The sequence below is a fragment of the Poromitra crassiceps genome, assembly GCF_964638095.1.
Source record: "Poromitra crassiceps genome assembly, chromosome: 5".
NCBI classification, from domain to species: Eukaryota; Metazoa; Chordata; class Actinopteri; order Beryciformes; family Melamphaidae; genus Poromitra; species Poromitra crassiceps.
Genome location: NC_139642.1, coordinates 45,538,646 through 45,558,936, shown reverse-complemented (window position 1 = coordinate 45,558,936; position 20,291 = coordinate 45,538,646). Strand labels below are relative to the sequence as shown.

The following is a 20,291-nucleotide window of genomic DNA, read 5'->3' as shown; positions in this document are numbered from 1 at the left end:
AGTTTAACAATCACTTGTTTGCTGACATGTACAGTAATTCTAACAATTGTTTGTTTCCCACATGTAATGAAATGTGAGATACACTAGTATCGTTCATAATTAATGATTTTGCAGTCTTTCGTTTGACAGTTATTGAAAGTTTTACGGGGGGGGGGGGGGGGGGCACCACAGAACAATTACGCTTAGGGCACCCAAATGGCCAGGATCGGCCCTGCTCGTACGCCACCGGCTTCCCACCCGCAGACACTGTCACTCCAAGCCGAAATGACCGCTAAGAAGATAATGCTTATTTGAATGTCTGTACTCGCCCTGAAAGTTGGTGAACAAGCTTGGTTTGCCCTAAAACAGTTTATGCTGACTCACACCAAAAGACTTTTCGAGCGATTTCACTGTCGCAGACAAATTGCCAATGTCAGGATGAAATTATGAGAGTTTTGCTGCAGTTTTGGCGCGCTCCCGTCATCTTAATCGTTTGGTGTAAGGTGGTGATAATGATCATTAGGCATTAGTTTGCCAACAAATTATAGTATTAAAGTATTTTTTCGTTGGTTAGTAGTCGTTTGTTATATTGAGTGTGTTCTTCAACATCTAAACTTGCATAATATGAATGACGTGATTTTTCTCTCACAAAAAACCTTTTATCTTGATTTGTGCGTTTTCCTGGTTGCCTACTTGTTACCCGTTTCCAGACCGTGTCAGATTTTCCTGCAAGAGGACGACTTGAAATTTCACTGCATAATTTTACATGAATTAATAATTATTTCCACTGATGAAGACGAGGTATAACACAAGCATGTAATCTTGATCAGCTGTGAAATTGTGTGTTCATCGTCCATCTGCTCCATCTGTTCATCTCCCCCCAAACCTATATAGCCTGTATATCAGTGATTCCCAACCTGTGGTCCGCGGCCCCCTGGTGGGCCGCGAAGGTATTGCAAGTGGGCCGCCAAATCATTTCCAAAAAAGTATGATTTTTGAAAAAAAAAAAATCAAAAAAAAAATTTTTTCATTTTTTTTTTTTAAGATTTTGAAAAATCATACTTGAAAAAGTATGATTTTTGTTTCTTTGATATTGCTTTTGCTTGAATTGAAGTTTCATCTTTACATCATCTTTATATTGGGTTTGTGTTTATTTGTAACCCTATCGATTTAATGGGCTTTCTTCTGATATTTGGATTTTGTTTGGATCTGATATTGGATGTCAAATTGTTATGAGAATGCATTTTTCCATTGTTGAAGGATACCGTTATTTATTAATCATTTGTTAATTAGCCTGTTACAGACAGCCCCTTGCTTGTCATTTCTGACATCTGTGTGGTGCTGATGGACAGCTCCTTGAATGATTGGTGTGTGTGTGTGTGTGTGTGTGTGTGTGTGTGTGTGTGTGTGTGTGTGTGTGTGTGTGTGTGTGCGTGTGTGTGTGTATGTGTGTGTGTGTGTGTGGACAGCTCCTTGAAAACTGTAATACTGAAGGTGTTGCAACATGTTACAGGTGCTGTGTTAGTGACTGTGGAGCTTCCAACATGTTTCTCCTGTATTCAGTTCAGTCCTTTATGTTCAATTTTCAATAAAAAAGTGCTCTGAGAACGCATTATATGGCCTTTGTATTTATGGGGTCGGAGGTGGGCCGCGAACATTTTTGAGACATAAAAGTGGGCCCTGAGTTGGAAAAGGTTGGGAACCACTGCTGTATATGATAGTATATTGCATCACAATGTTATCAGTGGGCTCTTGGGCTCCTCCTACCTTAAGGCTCTCATCACTGTTGTTCTTGCTGCTGTTGTTGGGGCTACCAGGCCTCTTGTGGTTGCTGAAGCACAGCGCGTCGAAGCACAGCACGCCGCCCACACAGTCGCCCATTAGGCATACCTGCTCGAAAACATACACATGCATGCACACACACACATACACACACACACGCGCACGCACACGCACGCACACACACACACATGCGCTCGATCAATGTACAGCTCAACAGCAGACAGATTGGAGAGGCCTATGAATGTCAATGAAAAACTGAGAAAATAACATATTTTACTAGGATAGGAGGCGCTACATTCAATGTCCAAAAATAGCTCTCTGTTGCTCTCTATTAGAAATCATGACGTGCATCCATTTCTATCCATAATAACAGAAAACAAGTCAATAACAGACCATGTCTATTTGTAATTACCTTTATTGTAATCATCTGTGTGGGGTTGTTTACTCCAGTAGCTTTGATAATGCTCTCTTTTGCTATCATTGATTGTCTGATATAGGTCATAATGCTCTCTTGCGATCGTTGATTGAGTGATGAAGGTCATCTAGTCACTATCTAGACTGAAACTTTTTTTTCCTCTCTTTTTTTGCTGCAACCTGCATCTCGGAAATTTGCACATGTGGTCGCAGCTATTGCAAATTTGCGCTTTTTAACTAATAGAGATCTATTTTTGGTTATCGTTATTTGGTTAAGTGCCATGATGCATTTTTACACATCTTGTCTTGTCTGAGAACAACATATTTTTTCATTAATGAGTTGTACATGCTGCCATTGTGCTTGTTGTCCAGATGACTTAATTAAGTTATGAAAACTCAATGTGAAGCTGTGTTTGAGAGCACAAAGTTAATGGCGTTGAGTTCTATTTAATTGTGCAGCATCTCTGTATGCAACTTTAGCTAATTAGATCAGGAGCCAGTTGTTTCCAGGTTCCAGTTGTTTCCAGTTAAATGTGTCTGCTGACAGAGAGCTGCAGCCTGCTGGAGACCTGAGCTCCCACAGTCTCCACAGATTACGCAGCGCACTCCAACTCAATCTTTACTTCCTTTGACACTCATTGACTTACATTAAAGTGACTGCAGCCCATTACTGGATTGTATATGTGAGATTAGAGACTACTGTAGGACATCTCCTCTCCCCTTGTAATGTCCTCGTTACTTGTGATTGGTGCCCTGTGCGTCAGTGGGCCTGGCAGGATCTTCCATACAGAAGGATGGGAGACACATTACGGAGTTGGACAAACCTGACCCCTGAATCCTTGGCCATCCCTTGACTGCAGGAAGCTATGGTAGACCTGGTTAGCCCGGGCGATGACAGTTGCCACCGCATCCTGGTAGCGTGGTGAGACGATGGCTAGGAGGGGCAGGGCAGCCAGTGGCAGGTGGTCCACACTGCTGGACACACAGCTCTCATCATAACTGTATGGGTTCAGACTGCGCCGGGGGACGACAGGAAGGGAGGGAGGGAAAAGTATATGATTAAAGGATCAAAATAGCCAGGCAATATGGCCGTGTGTTAAGTGTTTTCTCAGGCAATATGGCCGTGTGTTAAGTGTTTTCTCAGGCAATATGGCCGTGTGTTAAGTGTTTTCTCAGGCAATATGGCCGTGTGTTAAGTGTTTTCTCAGGCAATATGGCCGTGTGTTAAGTGTTTTCTCAGGCAATATGGCCGTGTGTTAAGTGTTTTCTCAGGCAATATGGCCGTGTGTTAAGTGTTTTCTCAGGCAATATGGCCGTGTGTTAAGTGTTTTCTCAGGCAATATGGCCGTGTGTTAAGTGTTTTCTCAGGCAATATGGCCGTGTGTTAAGTGTTTTCTCAGGCAATATGGCCGTGTGTTAAGTGTTTTCTCAGGCAATATGGCCGTGTGTTAAGTGTTTTCTCAGGCAATATGGCCATGTGTTAAGTGTTTTCTCAGGCAATATGGCCGTGTGTTAAGTGTTTTCTCAGGCAATATGGCCGTGTGTTAAGTGTTTTCTCAGGCAATATGGCCGTGTGTTAAGTGTTTTCTCAGGCAATATGGCCGTGTGTTAAGTGTTTTCTCAGGCAATATGGCCGTGTGTTAAGTGTTTTCTCAGGCAATATGGCTGTGTGTTAAGTGTTTTCTCAGGCAATATGGCCGTGTGTTAAGTGTTTTCTCAGGCAATATGGCCGTGTGTTAAGTGTTTTCTCAGGCAATATGGCCGTGTGTTAAGTGTTTTCTCAGGCAATATGGCCGTGTGTTAAGTGTTTTCTCAGGCCTTTGCACAGAGGCAGTCATCAGTTTCTAATGCACAGGAATGTCACAATAAATTGAGGTCAGAGAAAGTTCACAAAGTGGGTGCCTCCAAAAATCAAAGACTCTGTCTGGTTTAAAAGCATGGTACACTGTGTGTGTGTGGGTGTGTTTGCGTGCGTGTGTGTGTGTGTGTGTGTGTGTGTGTGTGTGTGTGTGTGTGTGTGTGTGTGTGTGTGTGTGTGTGTGTGTGTTAGGGCTGTCACTTGTTATTCGAAATTCGAACCCTATTATGCCAAGCGTATCATATTTGATACATGATTTTTAGAGCCCTCTAAATCATAATGCAAAAAAAAAAAAACTGAAAAACCTGATGTATACAATACGATACATGTAATTTGTGGATAATGCACTAGGGGGCAGTGATTTGTGCACCTGAGTGCCTTGTGCTGACATGGCCAAGATGGCCACCTGCAAGGAGTAACCAAAGGCACTTTCACACATGAACTCTGGATCAGGTGAGGGTTGCCTCCCACTGAGTCTGCCCCAGATGATACGTGAAGTGTACCCTTTCAGACATGAGGCATGTTGCTTTCACACATGAGTAGCACCTCCGCAGAGTTTGTAAAGTAGAGAGGGGGCGGGGGCGGGGGTGGGGGAATTTGGGCATGACCACACAATGGGGAGTTGTGAAAACTAAAAATACATAATGGGCGATAACTGCCTAACGTTCACGGCATATAATCGTTTGCGCATAACGTTAGTAATTAATTAAACAACCCTACAACTCACGCCCAGATGCATCGATTTCCTCAAGATGCTAATATGATAAAGTTTGGGATTGGCTGAGCAGATTTAAGGCAAGCACTGCCCTTCAGGACTTGCGGAAATAACTATCAATAGAAGTGGTTTGCTTTGGGCTGGCATCAATCACGGCCAATCAGATCAGCTTCTCTCACTCCCTTTAAAAGCAGTATGCTCTCCCTCTGGCATGGTGCACTGACAGTTTCGTAATGGATGAGGACAGTCTAGACTGGCTGCGCCAAAAAAGCTCCTCCCAAGAGGAAGTCGATATCCTTGTCCAAGACATGCAGAGTCACAAGGAGCAGATGTAGGGCACCCCAAATATGCAACCACGGTAGATGATGTCCCTTTTTAGGCTGACTTTGTGAGTAATGATGCACTTCAACTGTTTTATGTTGAAAGACATAAAAACTGCATATGCATATATGCAGATACAACTAACATTGTAGTACAATCATCATCACTCATTCATTCATTCATTCAGTGATGCCACTTGAGCACTCCATGATGTGATCAGTGATGGTCACTCGAGCAATTGTGATGTCATCAGTGAGTGATGTCATCAGTGATGCGAAGTTGAGCAATTGTGCACTGTGCACGCCAATACAGCAGGCGAGGCCGCGCAGCTTTACAGTATGCCTAAAAAGGCCTTTCAGCTGTTCTATAATCTCTGTAAAGTAAAGGATGGTCTCTCATGGCCTAAACTGTAGCAGCATCACTCACAGTGATCTCCCCATAGGACTAGCTGTTATTAATAAACTGTAGCAGCTTCACTCACAGTGATCTCCCCATAGGACTAGCTGTTATTAATAAACTGTAGCAGCTTCACTCACAGTGATCTATCTCCCCATAGGACTAGCTGTTATTAATAAACTGTAGCAGCTTCACTCACAGTGATCTATCTCCCCATAGGACTAGCTGTTATTAATAAACTGTAGCAGCTTCACTCACAGTGATCTATCTCCCCATAGGACTAGCTGTTATTAATAAACTGTAGCAGCATCACTCACAGTGATCTATCTCCCCATAGGACTAGCTGTTATTAATAAACTGTAGCAGCTTCACTCACAGTGATCTATCTCCCCATAGGACTAGCTGTTATTAATAAACTGTAGCAGCTTCACTCACAGTGATCTATCTCCCCATAGGACTAGCTGTTATTAATAAACTGTAGCAGCTTCACTCACAGTGATCTATCTCCCCATAGGATTAGCTGTTATTAATGAGCGACAGGGAGGCGCTCCCCGGGGCTGTCAGTAGTTGTGTGTAGCGAGCGTCCAAAGCCTCTCGAGATGCTGTTCGCATCTGCAGTGTAGATTTTGGAGAAGCCACTCTTCCATGCAGATTTGCAAGATAACGGAGAGAAGAAAACTCAAGTCTGTAAGGTGCTGTGTGTCATTCAAATTAAAATGCACTGCACATAGTCATTAGCATAACAACTGTGTCACTTACAGGAGCTGCTGAGCAGTATTCAACTCTGGCACCGGTACAGCAAAGGCAGCACAAAAGGCTGGTGTGCAACTATAATACAAAATAGCACCGGGCTGTCCACTGACACTGGTTTGTTTACAAGGTGGATGTTTATTGAGGAAAAAGCACTTTCAAAATGCCAGCAGAGCACGAGTGAGGGCTTGGTCCTCGACTGGCCCCACTCTTGTTAGCATGTTCTTCACAGAGAAGGTGAAAATGCTCCAGTTAATATTCCAAACACACTCTGCCCTGCTTCAGAACTGGGTTCACCAGTCACAGGACAACAAAAGAGGTTCAACACCTGCAACAGCTCAACACCTATCACCTGAATTGTCATTATCTATTCGAGTTGTGTAATTACTCACTTGATTATGCAAGCACTTGTTATGGTTACAATGGAATTGTTTCATATTCAAAAGTGCTCAGAGAAATAATTGGTGTGTGTTTATGTGCACAAAGGTGTGCGTGTGTGACTCTGTGTACGTACGTATGCACAACTTTATTTTGCAATTAATTTGATGAGGCAGTTTGTAGATCTAATTTCCTAGAGGAGTGCAGGTTGTATTAGGTTTAGAATCAATGGCCCTAATGAAGGTGAGACAACATCATTAACATCTTCATACAACCATGTACAAATGCTGCCAAGTCAAACCATCTAAATAAATCCCACCTGCATTGAATGGCTATAATTAATCTTAATAATACAAGCTAATTTCCCCTGAAGCACTGAAGTGATCAATAAAATGGCGGGGGCGATAACAGGCGTACAGTTCCGTTTGAGTGAGACAGGGAAGTTAAGTGGTATATTTGCCATCAGACACAGATGGTGCTCCACAACTTATAAGCCTAGTCTTTAGATTCCCAATTAAAATCACATTTTCCAGACACAATTCATAATAGACAATATGAGGCATTAGGTTGGCATGGCAACATCAATAAATCAGCACTCACTGAAGCGGGGAGAGCGGATACAGGAAATCAACTCTTTGGGAGGCTGAGTGAGGCTTTTGGCCCTCAGAGGCTCATCAACAAATCCCCACGTGGAAGCAGAGAGCGTTTCACATCGCTGTGACGATAGGCTGCCCCTGTTATTTGAGGACATGAGTCACTCACCCAAGCATTCAACTCCCTCTGCTCTCATGGGGGACTTTTAACTGTTATGAAACAGTCTAAATGTAATACTGATGCCTCACATCTTACAGTACATCAGCAAATAGAGCTGAACAGTCACGTGACATCTCTTGCCCCAGAAGAGAGTTGCCCATTCATTTTCTCCATAGACATTTCGAAAAATCCTTATATAACAAGGTTTAAGGCTGGAACCAAGCCAACCCGTGATCTACTAAGTTGTGAGTGACCATAAAACATTTCCTTTGGAGCAAAAACAAAAAATAAAGATGGGGGGGGGGGGGGGGGGGGGGGGGGGGGGGCTTAGAACTCATTGTATAATGATTCTTCGAAATGTCTATGGAGAAAGTGAATGGGAAGAGAGGCTTTGGATAAAATCCAAAAGCACTGTAGCACACGGATATATAGAATATATATCGAATATATCGAATATATATATATATATATATAGAATATATATATATATATATATAGAAACCTTTACTGAACGAGCGTTTCGACGCAGGGTGCGTCTTCTTCATCTGAGTCCAAAGTGAATGGGAAACTCTCTTCCGGGGCAAGAGATGTCACGTGACTGTTCAGCTTAGGGCATTCACGACTAGTGAATTTTACTAGTCGACTAGTCGTCCCTAAAGGTAGTCAACTAGTCGACTAGTCTGAGTTTTTTTCTCCCCCCAATAAAAACGCTCAACTCACGTCAAAAGGTCTCAAATACAACCAGGCAGCAGGGCTATTGAGATGCAGGCATAACTAGCTAATGTAGTAGACCTTTTCTGACCAAGCTTGATTCCCAAAGCATTTGGCAATAAATTAGTATAAAACGGCATGGCTGATGGCTGTTTTCTCTAACGTTATACTTTTATAATCCAGATAGGCCGAGGCTTCACACGCTAACGTTTCGTTGTTTTTCCACTTTTAATTTGAAGTCGAAAAAGTACGTGTGACATGATAGAATTGACAGACCAGTGTCAATTCAATTTACTATCACACCATTTCCCTTTTCGGCCTTCAAATTAAAAGTACCCAGCTAAAAAAACGGCGCATTATTCACAAACAAACGTTACTTAAGTAATGACAGCTAGTCATTTAATAAAGCATGGTTAAAACGAACTCCACTTACACTTGAAGGTCTGCCATGCTGCTATCCTGCTGGCTGTGTAGTCCTGCTTTGGGGCGCGAGGAGAGGTTTTCCGAAATTAACGTTAGTTAGCAGCCTAGCCTGGGCCGCTGTCCACATACAGTCCAGTAGGATGCTTCCTAGTATAAGGTGACCAGACGTCCCCGATTTTCAGGGACAGTCCCCGTTTTTGGTGACCTGTCCCCGGCTGGAGCTGTCCCTGAAAATGTCCCCGATTTTCTACTGGCGTCTGCGGCCGATATGACTCTAGCTCTACTGGGCTCATTCTTAAAATCTAGAGTGAAGATACTTATAGGCTATGAAACTGTAAGACCTACAGCATCCATTGGGACCAACAATGCCATGCTACCTTGTTGGGAAGGAAGGGGGCTAAATAATGAATTTTGAAAAACCGGCATGGTCAATTTCAAAGATATCTGAATGAGAAAGGATTCTATAGCCCTTTTCCCACATGCGCTTTGTACCGCAAAATGACCGGTACGTGGTCTAATGCCTGCATGTGAGAAAGGCGCCGTGCCGGTATAAGCGCGAATAAATGAAGCCAGTCTGTAAAAAGTGCTTCAACGCGATGCAGGTGAACGGATAAACAAGCAAACTTATTTCACCATTCAGAGTTTTGCCGACACGTCACTCCCCCACTCGCTCTGCAGTGCCGCCCCCCCCCCCCCCCCCCCCCCCCCACATACAGGCAATTTCGCTGATAGATTCCCACATGCGCGAGCCGAAGTGTGAAGGGAAATGTCCGATATTGACTTACAGGTAATTTTCCGGTACGCATGTGGGAAAAGGGCTTATGAGTACCCATGAGTCTCTCCTTTACAGACGTGCCCACTGGACAACCATTCAAGCAGGAAGGTTGCAGGAGGCTTACGGGTGGGTTAAAAGCATATCAAAGCATCTCATGACTATGTCGCCCACTGATCCAGACATCCAACAAGTGTTTACAAGTTTTTCTGCTTCCTGCTCTTCCAGGAAGACATTGAAAAAGCACTTAGCACTCCACCGAAAATACATTTTGAGATCTGAGGCTATTCATACGGCCTGGCCTAATGCTGCTGGAGAACACATTGACATTTTGTAAAGGGCCACAGTGAATGAAGTGTGTGTGTGTGTGTGTGTGTGTGTGTGTGTGTGTGTGCGGGGGGAGGGGGGGGGGGGGGTGGCATCAGGGCCTCTTCGGTACAACAGCCATGGGCAAAATAAATGAAACCGGAATCATCCCCCTTTTTTATTTCATAGGTAATAACATTGGATATTTTTTGATTGCCTTGACTGGAAATGTCCCCGATTTTCAATTTTCATTTGAGAAATCTGGTCACCTTATCCTAGTATCCATCAAAAGTGACTTTCCTGACACCGTACAAACAACTGGCTGCACTAAAATGAAGTAATGGTTTATGCTATTGAGTATTACTAAAATAAAAACGAAAAGAAAGTCATGTGACTTGTGAGGTTTGTTATTGTTGCACTCGTTCTTCTTCGTCGATTGGAAGGGTCGCAAATGGTCGCAAGGTACCCACAGCGCGGCAGCGCCCCCCAGTGGCATATCTGCTGTACTGCATTATTAACACTGCAGTGTGGAAAGAGGGAAAACCAAGAATGACGACTAGTCGACTACTAAGCACAGTGTCGACTAGTGGTTTTACTAGTCGACTAGTCTGTGAATGCCCTAGTTCAGCTCTATGAGACCATCGGTGAGGAGATTGGCCCTGCACGGCTTGCCGGGGCTCAGACAACAGCGGGAGGAGCCTCTGTGTTCAGGAAATGCAGCTTTCATTCCAGGCGAACAGTACCGCTTTTGTCCACAGGCGCCGCTAGTCTACAAAGCCTTCACAAAGTGAAAGTCACCTGTAGCTGCTGCTATGTTTCTGCACGTTAGACTAGCAGTTGAGGATATACTGAGGTATCGTGTTTTTTTTATTTTCTCTTTCTTTTCTCCCATTTCCCCATCATTTGGGCCAATTCCCCCTGCTGTCCTGGTCGTTGCTCCACCCCCTCTGTCGATCTGGGGAGAGTTATAGACTAGCACATGCTCCCTCCGATACGTGTGCCGTCGCAAGCTGCTTGTTTTTCACCTGACAGCGAGGAGTTTCACCGGCAGGGCGGAATACGTGGGAGGATCACGCTATTCCACCCAGTTCCCCTCCCGCCCGGACAGGTGCCCCGACCAACCAGGCACTAGTGCAGCAACCAGGACTCATACCCCACCGGCTTCCCACCCACAGACAATCAATTCACAGTCAATTGTGTCTGTAGGAACGTCTGACCATCTTAAGTACCGCTGCCGGGAATTGAACCCGGGTCTCTGCGGTGGTAGACGGGTGCCTTTACCTCTACCCAGAAGCCTGAGGTATCGTTTAAGTGCAAGAGTTCAAAGACTCCCTTGCGTAACAGAAAGGGCCTCACTTGCTTTGCTGTGGGTGCCGCAATGTACTATAGAACTTATAGACACATTAGAGAGATACAGGAATAAAAGCGGGATCACCCTCGCCTCTGAACCAAGTGAGCAATACAACTTATTGCTTTGTCTGTGTTACTTTGATCTAGAAACACTGTACGAATCAGAGCAACCTATATATAGCCTATGCTATAGAGAGATGTACAGAAATCTTCTTCCAGGTTTCATGGTAATGTGTTGATGAAGAGATCCGTTAACAATAGCCGTTCCATTTATTATCTGTGGCGGCAGGGAGAAGATCAGGCTGATGGAGCCGATGAAACATCAAATCAGCCCCATCTAACGCTGCATAACCTTGAGATAGACTCCCTATTCTTCTGCCCCACCACGCCTTTGCTTCTCACCATTAATGTCAAACAAAGAAACTACGATTTCTCAGATTCCTCTTTAATTTTCCTCCCCATTGCTTAATGGCTGGCTGAGCACTGCACACTGTTCACACAGTTACTATGGGCGGCACTGACCCACCTTGCAGAGTTCTTAATTAGCAAGAGGTAGCATCACATCCCTAGCTGCCGCTGGCCAGCATAATGATTCTCTATCTGCCTCAGGCTTCCTCCTCCTCCTCCTCCTCCTCTTCCTGTGATAGAATACTGATTCTGCACAACGATGCTGAATCCTACTGGGAGATAGAAATACACTTTCACTTTACTTCTCTCTTTCTTTCCTGTTGTTGAGAGGACGTTTTTAATTAATAGTAGGAATGTTTAAAATGATTTCTCTTGCCTCAAACTGTGACAGAGGCAGTGTTGTGGATGCGAGAGAAAATCAATTTCCTGAGCTTTTTCACTGTCGATTGTTAATTGGATGTGCTATGGTGAGAATCCAGACTGTCATTTGCGTGCTCTTTTGCATCTGTGTGTGTGTGTGTGTGTGTGTGTATTAGTAGTGTTGTCTTGACACCCAGCGCCTCGCCAGCACTGCCAGGTAGCTTCATTAGCAGGCGGAGCTAACGAGCGCTCAGAGCCCATCAGAGCACCGCAGGCCTTCCAGACACACCGTAACCAAGGAAGACACGCTGGAAAACATGGTCATTCTCTGTGTTGCTGATTATTACTTATCCAGCTCTGACTACAAAGAGGCTTGTTTATGTGAACGTTTTCTGAGGCGCGAAAAGGTTCTTCTGCCACCTTCACTCCGTGGTGCGAATTTCAACCATGCTGTTAAATCCCAGAATGACAGCAAATGATCCATACTGCAGCAATCCCTCCCCGGCTGCCTGTTCCTCTCATGTTTCCTCTCGTTTATGTCGGCACGCTAATTAGTGAGGCTGAATACAACCACTAGTCCAGCACTGTCATTACAGCAAATGCCATCATGACCAAAGTGCAATTGAGGAAGTGTTGTGTTTGGTGTGTGGGTGTATGTGTATGTGTTTGGTGTGTGGGTGTATGTGTATGTGTTTGGTGTGTGGGTGTATGTGTTTGGTGTGTGGGTGTATGTGTATGTGTTTGGTGTGTGGGTGCATGACTGCACCTATTGTCAGAGTATGTTGAGGACTTGGAGCCATCTGTGCATAAGAAGGCTTTGACTAATTTCACAGGAGAGTCAAAATACAAATTTCCTTCTCGTTCGTAAACATTTTGGTGATTATTATTAGTTACATTTTGGTCAAAATATCAACAAAATTCTCACCCAGAGATGAGGGATGGAGCTCTCTCTCTCTCTCAAAATACCACCTACCTTTCTCAGGCCCTATGCCTTCATTGCTTGTGTATGTGTTGGGGTGTGTGTGTGTGTGTGTGTGTGTGTGTGTGTGTGTGTGTGTGTGTGTGTGTGTGTGTGTGTGTGTGTGTGTGTGTGTGTGTGTGTGTGTGTGTGTGTGTGTGTGTGTGTGTGTGTGTGTGTGTATGCCCACATGCATAAGGATAGGCAATTGAGAAATGTGGCAGTAACTCAGTCCCGATGAATTCCCAAGGGATGATGTTCTTTTTAATAATTCATCCATGGATGTGCTGAAGGCAATGGGACGTGCAAGCTGCTGAGCCGCTACAATCTCCTTACACTGTTCTTGTCACCAGTCACCATCTTCCTCTTACCAGCGTCACTCAAGCAGGCAGAAGCCTTGACTGCTGCCAAACACATTCTCTCTGCCATGCCGATTAGTGACAACTCAGACAAAAACGTCCTCAGCGTATAAATGGAGAGGAGCAGCTACAACTGTGCGACACTGTCAAAAACTAACTATGGTCACTGTGAAATGTGAGATTAAATTTGAAATGAAAATATTAGCTATGCTTGAGTGGCTCCCTGTACAGCCGGCAGGATAGCCCGAAAAGAGCAAACCGCATGAGAAGAAACGCTTTCACCTCACCTGACCTCCAACTCAAAATGTTCTCCTTGCCAAGGTCTTCATTACTTAACAGAGGAGCAAAAGTAAGACCTGGGCAAAAGTAAGGCCTGGGAGTTATCAGGAACACAAAGGAGTGAAATGTAGCAGGCACTGAAGTCTCCCGAGACTTATTTGCTGTCATGGAAACTATTCTACATAATCTATCAAAACAGAAGAAACATCCACTGACAGTTAACGTATCACTGAGTTACTCCCACTGCATCCGCAATTATTTCCCCCTCACAGAATGGGAGCTGAATAGTAAGTAATTGTAGCTCATTAGACAAACAGATCATACTGAGCCTCCGATCAATAGAAAGAGTAATGGCATTTGCAGTCATTACTCTGTCATTGTGGTCCTCTGTCCACTTAGAAGCTGCCTCCAGGACTTAAGGGGAGAATCAGTGCGTATTTTGTAAATGATGAGGTCCTGGAACACCAAGGGATCGGTCACCAAGGGACTATATTTGAATATTTGCATAGGCTACATAATGCTTGTTTGTCCTTCAAGTAGGAGACTAATGATGTAACCCCACTATGCACAACATAAAAATCCTCATGCCGGTAGGCTACTATGAGACATCCTAAGTATGCATAAAGGAAACTGCAATGGCTTCAACATTGACCAGAGAAATTCTGGTTCAAGTAGATATATGCATCAATATTCAACACAAATACTTTAATAGGATAGCGATTTTGAATGTAGACAGTAGTTGTGTTTCCATTACCCTCAGAAATGCGCAAAATCTAAATATCGCAATAGAAATTGGGTAATGGAAACACGTGAATTTCGAAAAACCTCCCAAATATCGCAAAAAGTTTTTTCGCTCTCATGAGGTGGTTTTTCAGACGTGTCGATATAGAAGTTTATCGCAAAAGTGTAATGGAAACACATTTTTCGCATTTGCACGTCATGTGACCCATATTATCCCTTGGAAAAGGAGCGGAAAATAAGTTTGGTAAGTAAGGTTCGATAAGCCGTGTCAAAACCTCCGCAGCAAGTGGAAAACTTTGAAGCAACGCTACCTAGCAGAAAGACGAGTGTTATGCAAAAGCGTAGCCGGGCAAATTAGATAATGTTTAATGGCAGAAATCGGTCCATGGTGACAGCAGGCTGCCTGTGTGCGCGCATTTGGCACAGCAGCGAGATGAGAGGATGAAAAGCACACACTGGTGCGGTGGTGCTGTCTGAAGTGAATACAGTGACTGTGAGTAATACATTGCACACGTTTCAGGTGCAATTATAGAACCAAATCAGCCTTTTCCCCCCTCCATCTCTAAATCGGACCAGTTGTAGGCTATTAGGCTACCTTTTTTCCTCTGCCTGTCGCGCTGACTGCATTCACGCAGCCAGCAACATTTTGCGACTCATTTTCTTTTGAATTGATAATCAGGCTCGTTTATATGCATTGTAACTTCATGTTGGGATTTGCATTGACCATTGGTTGGATTTGAGCATGCAGGGGACGGGATATGGGGCAGATCCCCGTGCGTAATCACTGTGGCAGCTGCTGCAACGGGGAATCACTCAAACGCAACTTCAATGGAAACGCCTACAAGTCGCAATTGTACATTGTCGAAGTTGTAGAAATATCGCAATTCTTTTGCGAAAAACTGTAATGGAAACACAGCTAATGTCAGAGAATAATGCAATAAGACAAATAGACATAAATGTGACACTCAGAGGGGCCGCGCTGGTTTTGAAATGCCCACAGTTATGTGGCTTAATTACAACTCTTCACGACAACCAATTCTCATGTTATTACCAATTATTTCTGGACACTCAACATAACATGCACAATTGCCCGCATATTTAATTGTGGGACTTACAGGTCTGCAAAATTCAGTTTCGCAATCATCTATGCAAATATGATTTTTGATTGCCCCAGCAGAGACCTAATAGATTACAGATGCTAACACGTTTACACACAAAAAAGCTCATTCAACTTTTAGCCATGACCTTGTCTGAAGTTGACCGTAACACACACTGCAGAGCAGCTCACACATGTGTGACGTGATTACTATGTGCTTGTAGTTACATTCTAGTAATCACCTGTCTTTATATGGAAATGTCACATTTTGGTTTTTGGAAGGGAAAGGAAAGAAGAGTCAACTATTGGGAATATTATATGGCAGACAAAAAGAGAAAACAGGTTTCATGCCACCATGTGCCGGGTACACGCAAATAGGTAGCCTACTGGAATAACCGGAATGCAGGTAGTCCAAAACCGCGAGGTGCCAGATCCTGTTCTGGCAGGATCCGGCACAAATTAAGCACCGGGGAGAATTAACATTTAAATAGAACAGCAGTCAAAAAGGTTAGGAGTTTAATATTCCACATAGCCACATGCTGGCAGGGGCTGAGAAAGGTCATCAGCATACAGTACTCATTAACATTGTGCTGTCTGATTATTTTCTTTGGGCAATATATTTTGCTGGTTAACCTTCACCACCTCTGCCAAGATGGCATCCCTGCCTCTGTGCTGACTGGTGGAGGCGTGCTTGGTGAATTAGAAATCTGCATTAATTCAGGGGCAATCCAATTCCCCACCCGACATTTTAAACGTCAACGGCTGTAATGTATGCAGTCAGATTAAATTAGCACCTAAAGACTGCTTGTTGGGTTGAATTCATCCCCTTTAGAAATACCACCATTAATGTAGTCCGTTCGCTGCTGCTTTAAAGTAATCTGTCCCGTCCCATCAAACCAGTCGGAATGCAGCTCAGTAAATATGAGCTGAAAGGCTGGATAAACAGCAACAGCAACAGAATATCAATGTCTTATATAGCAACATAAAAAAGTCGGGACAACAAAGTGAAGGCAGCAAAGAGATCCTGAAACAGCACGTTCAAAGAAACCGTGATGAATGAGGCTCCCTGCTTTGGGGCACTTCCACTCACTTGGACACCAGGGAGAAGGCTTCGGCGCACACGGCCGGGCACGGCACCAGCTTGATCATCAGGTGTTCGGCGGTGGCCTGGAAGTGCGCCCGGGTCACCTTCTCCAGCACGGACGCCAGGGTGGTCACGTCCCCGGCCTTTGCGCTGGGGTCGCCGCCCGCCGTGTCCAAGATGTTTCCTCCGTGCACCACCAGCAGCAACACGTGGGTCTTACATTTCTTCTGCAAAGGGTGGGAGGCAGAGAACAGCAATGAGACAAGCAAGGAGGTTTAAATAGAGGACGAGAATGGAGAGAGGAAATGTGAGACTTTGGCAAGGCGGAGTGGAGTGGCATTGGTGCGTGACAGGCTAAATAACTGGGTAATTGTACTTGTCCTTGGCAGTCGGTGAATACTGCTCAATCATTGTGATCGTACCTCGGTGTCCTCCAGCCCTTCCATGCTGCTCTGAGGGGCACAGCGTGGGCCACCCAGGCGGTACAGGCCCTCTGCACAGGGAGTGGGGAGATACAAAGGGAGAGAAGAGGAAGACACAGAAAGGGTTATTGCAGGAGCCACTTCACCCAGACGCGCTGGGAACAGAAGCAGAAATGGATATTGATTGGAGAAGCTAAGCAATTTCAATATTACCCTAGCCTCTTCTTTACTACTCCTCATTCCTGCCCCACGCTGGAACCGTCAAGTCAATACTGATCGTGCAGAGCGGGTAGCATCTTTATCTCTGCAACTCAGCAGTATATCCATCTCACATCATTAGATGTTATGCTTGTCAGATTCGGGCAAAACAATGCACTTCTTCACAGGGCCAGAAGATAAAGGCATAGAGAGACACATCATTTTCTCCCAGCTGTGCTGACTGGAAGCGCCTGTCCCTGTGTAGCGTAGTGCAGCATATCATACAGGAACCTGGCCAAACTCATTACCCTCCCAGGAAACCTCTCCACACTCTGTCATCTTATTCCTGAGCCCCTCTCCCTCTCTCTCTCTGGCTCAAGTCTTGGATGCTCTCACATGGTGTCAGCTCCCTTTTCCTCTGCCTGCCCGCCTGTCTGTCTGTCTGCATGTCTGTCTGTCTGTCTGTCTGCATGTCTGTCTGTCTGTCTGTCTGTCTGCCCGCCTGTCTGTCTGCCTGCCTGTCTGTCTGTCTGCCTGTCTCTCTCTCTGTATGCCAGTCTCTCTGCCTGTCTACAGCCAAGCCTGCCACTCCCTCTCAGGTCACCTCCTGCCTGCCGAGAACTCCAGCTCAGCACACACGAGGGACACAGCACACTGAACTATTTTGGTCACAAAGTAACAGCAAATCAATTGTGCTTTCTTTTTTTATGAAAGTGGGAGGTAGGACTGAAGAGTTCCTTAAAAAAAAAACATGTATGATGAGAAGCTGAGTGTATTTGATGGATTCGACCAATTATGGTTTTTCAAGGTTGACATTTTCTTTGATTGAAGCTGCTGATAGGCAATATTTGATATTGAATACATTTAAATATTGATTGATTTTTCTTCATGCCAAAATCAACAAATATGACAAGAATTTGAGTTCCCCACAGTATGTTATTGTTGGCAAGGTGGATGGGTTAGTAGCACCTTAAGAGAAGATGAGGCCCATATTTAATATCTTTAAATCGAGGACTTAGGGTGCTTTCTCACTGGGAATGATTGCTTTCGTTCCGTTCTGTGCCCGAGTACGATTGACCCCCCATCCAACCCACCCCCTCCTCCACTGGTCAGCTTTCACATTACAAAAATTCTTCCGCGCTCGGGAACGGAACAGAACACTTGCGTCAACTACGCCTGGAGTGCATCCTCGGCACGCCCGTGTGTTGTCTATGTGGTTCGGTACGGTTGGCGCTCAAGTGTTCCGTCCCCAGGCACGCCAAAGCGTTCTCCAGACCACCTTTTCAAGTGGACCCTGTCACGGTACGCTGTTGCGCACCCGGGCACGGAACGCAACGTTCACACTCATGAAACAAACGCACCTGGTGTCAATTTGGGGACAAGTGTGCTCGGAAACGGTCCCAGGTCCCGAGTGTGAAAGCACCCTTAGTTTCCCCCTGTATTCAGTAAGCCCCTGAAACACCATGTGACACTAACTCTCCACTGAAGCCAACACATTAAATTATTTGAGATGTGTTACAGCAGTGCCTTAAGGCAGGGTTAAAGGTCCCATTCTGTGCAAAAGCTGTTTTTACTTGTAAATGCATATATACTGCTGTCATCCGTCCCTGTAATGAGTGGTCACAAGCTCAGAACTGCCACAGTTGGATTTGTCCCTATCCAACTTCCCCCTGCAGTCTCCTTCAAGCCACGCCCCCTAACGCTCTGTTCCCCAGACGGGGTATTGGGACGTCACGATGGTCCTCAAGCATACTGCGCGCGTCTCTCTCACACAAGCTACCTGCACCATTTTGTCTATAGCCACAAAATTAACACTTCTAGCTGGAGCGACGCCAACTGTACGTGATCCAGCAACTGCGGAGGTGCATTCGGTAAGTCTAGGCATTTTGAGATGTCCTCTTTAGCGTAGCAACCGTTAAGTTAGCGATAGCTCGCAACCTAGCGTGCTGGTCGACAGACGCTAATCTGATTGGCCGCTGGGAGCCTGGGGCGGGCTCTCCCTCAGCGGCCAATGGGAACTGTTAGTTCTGAATATATTATAGAAACAGACCATTCTTGGGAAGCGACGAGATGAGGAAGTGAGAACTCCGTCACAACAAACGGGGTTGCTATATTTTCGACAAATTAATCCAGAATCATGTTTTATGGACCAGAGACACACGTTTTTAAGAGGTTACAGCTGCACGAATTGGGACCTTTAAGTTTCATTACAGGATTCACCGACTGCTACTCCTGAGGCTGGTTGAGTCAAATATCATTCCTCTGGTGTGCTCTAGTCTAACCCTATTTGATCCGGCCTTAATGTAGAGGCATTAACAATATTTAAAAAAAAGTATAAATAAAAATAAATAAACTGCACAAAAATACATGTTCATTGTAATTTTCACATTGTAATTTCCTCTTTATTACCATACACCTGCTATTGAAAGTACTAATAACCTGAGTGCTTTAGGATTCACCTATATATTATCCATAATGCTTTTTTTATGCGCGCTCGAGTGAGTGTGTGTGTGTTGCTCACTAAATGTTACTGCATCAGTGATGTCACAATGCCTCCTTGTGTGTGTACCCCATTATGATATCATCAGTGTGTGTGTGTGTGTGTGTGTGTGTCCCTATGACATCACTGATCAGTCTTGTCACAATGCCTCCTTGTGTGTGTGACATCACTGATCAGTCTTGTCACAATGCCTCCTTGTGTGTGTGTGTGTGTGTGTGTGTCCTTATGACATCACTTTTGACATCATCACTGATGACATCACATCATTAGCTAATTAGCCTAATTAAAAAATCCAGCTCCGTCAGGTCACCCGTCAGGTCCTTTACACACCCTGAAGGTTTCAGCCCAATCGCACGTAAAACGGCATAGCTGTGGCCGAACACAGAACTTGAAACAAACATTACCCACATACTCATTATAGATTAGAGAGTTTGTGGATGAGCTGTTTACTCCATGCTTTCATCACCTCTAATGTGAGTAACTGCTGAGGTTTGTCAGTGTGATCTGATCCCACTGTTGGCAGGCAGCAAATACAACAAGAGCAGGTTGAACAGATGTTGACTGACATATATTAACCCTGATTAAGCAATTTATTTTAATATGATCTCAGCTCTCTGGCTCTGGAGTGGATCAGCTGCTTTCACCTCTTCTGTCGAGAAGAATACAGTCATGTTAGCACACCTGGCTTGCTATAGCTTATAACCTACTACATACATAAAGTATAATGTGTTTTATTTCAAAATACCAGTGACCAATACTTATGATCATAAAAATATTTAGCAATATGTATATGACAAATTAAGCAAATTATGGAATGTTAACTTAGAACTGTTAATGTAATAACTTCCCAATAAACCATTAACATAATAAAGATTTGCAGTTCATAGTGTAATCCTCCTGTCATCATAAAATGGCCCATTATTGTGGGGTTTATATATACTGTATATATTTGACTGACCTGATGAAATAGTCAGACTT

General features: G+C 44.4%; 1 protein-coding gene across 1 annotated transcript in view; it reads right to left on the bottom strand.

Moving 5' to 3' along the window:
* The window catches only part of pitpnm3 (PITPNM family member 3), a gene marked incomplete at both ends in the record, with an annotated part of 99,190 nt that overhangs the window by 32,680 nt on the left and 46,219 nt on the right, over nt 1-20,291 (bottom strand). The window contains 4 exons of the mRNA XM_083636935.1: nt 1,747-1,869; nt 3,000-3,189; nt 16,200-16,420; nt 16,616-16,686. Of these exons, the coding sequence (XP_083493061.1) occupies nt 1,747-1,869; nt 3,000-3,189; nt 16,200-16,420; nt 16,616-16,686 (605 nt within the window). The remainder of the gene's footprint in view (nt 1-1,746; nt 1,870-2,999; nt 3,190-16,199; nt 16,421-16,615; nt 16,687-20,291) is intronic.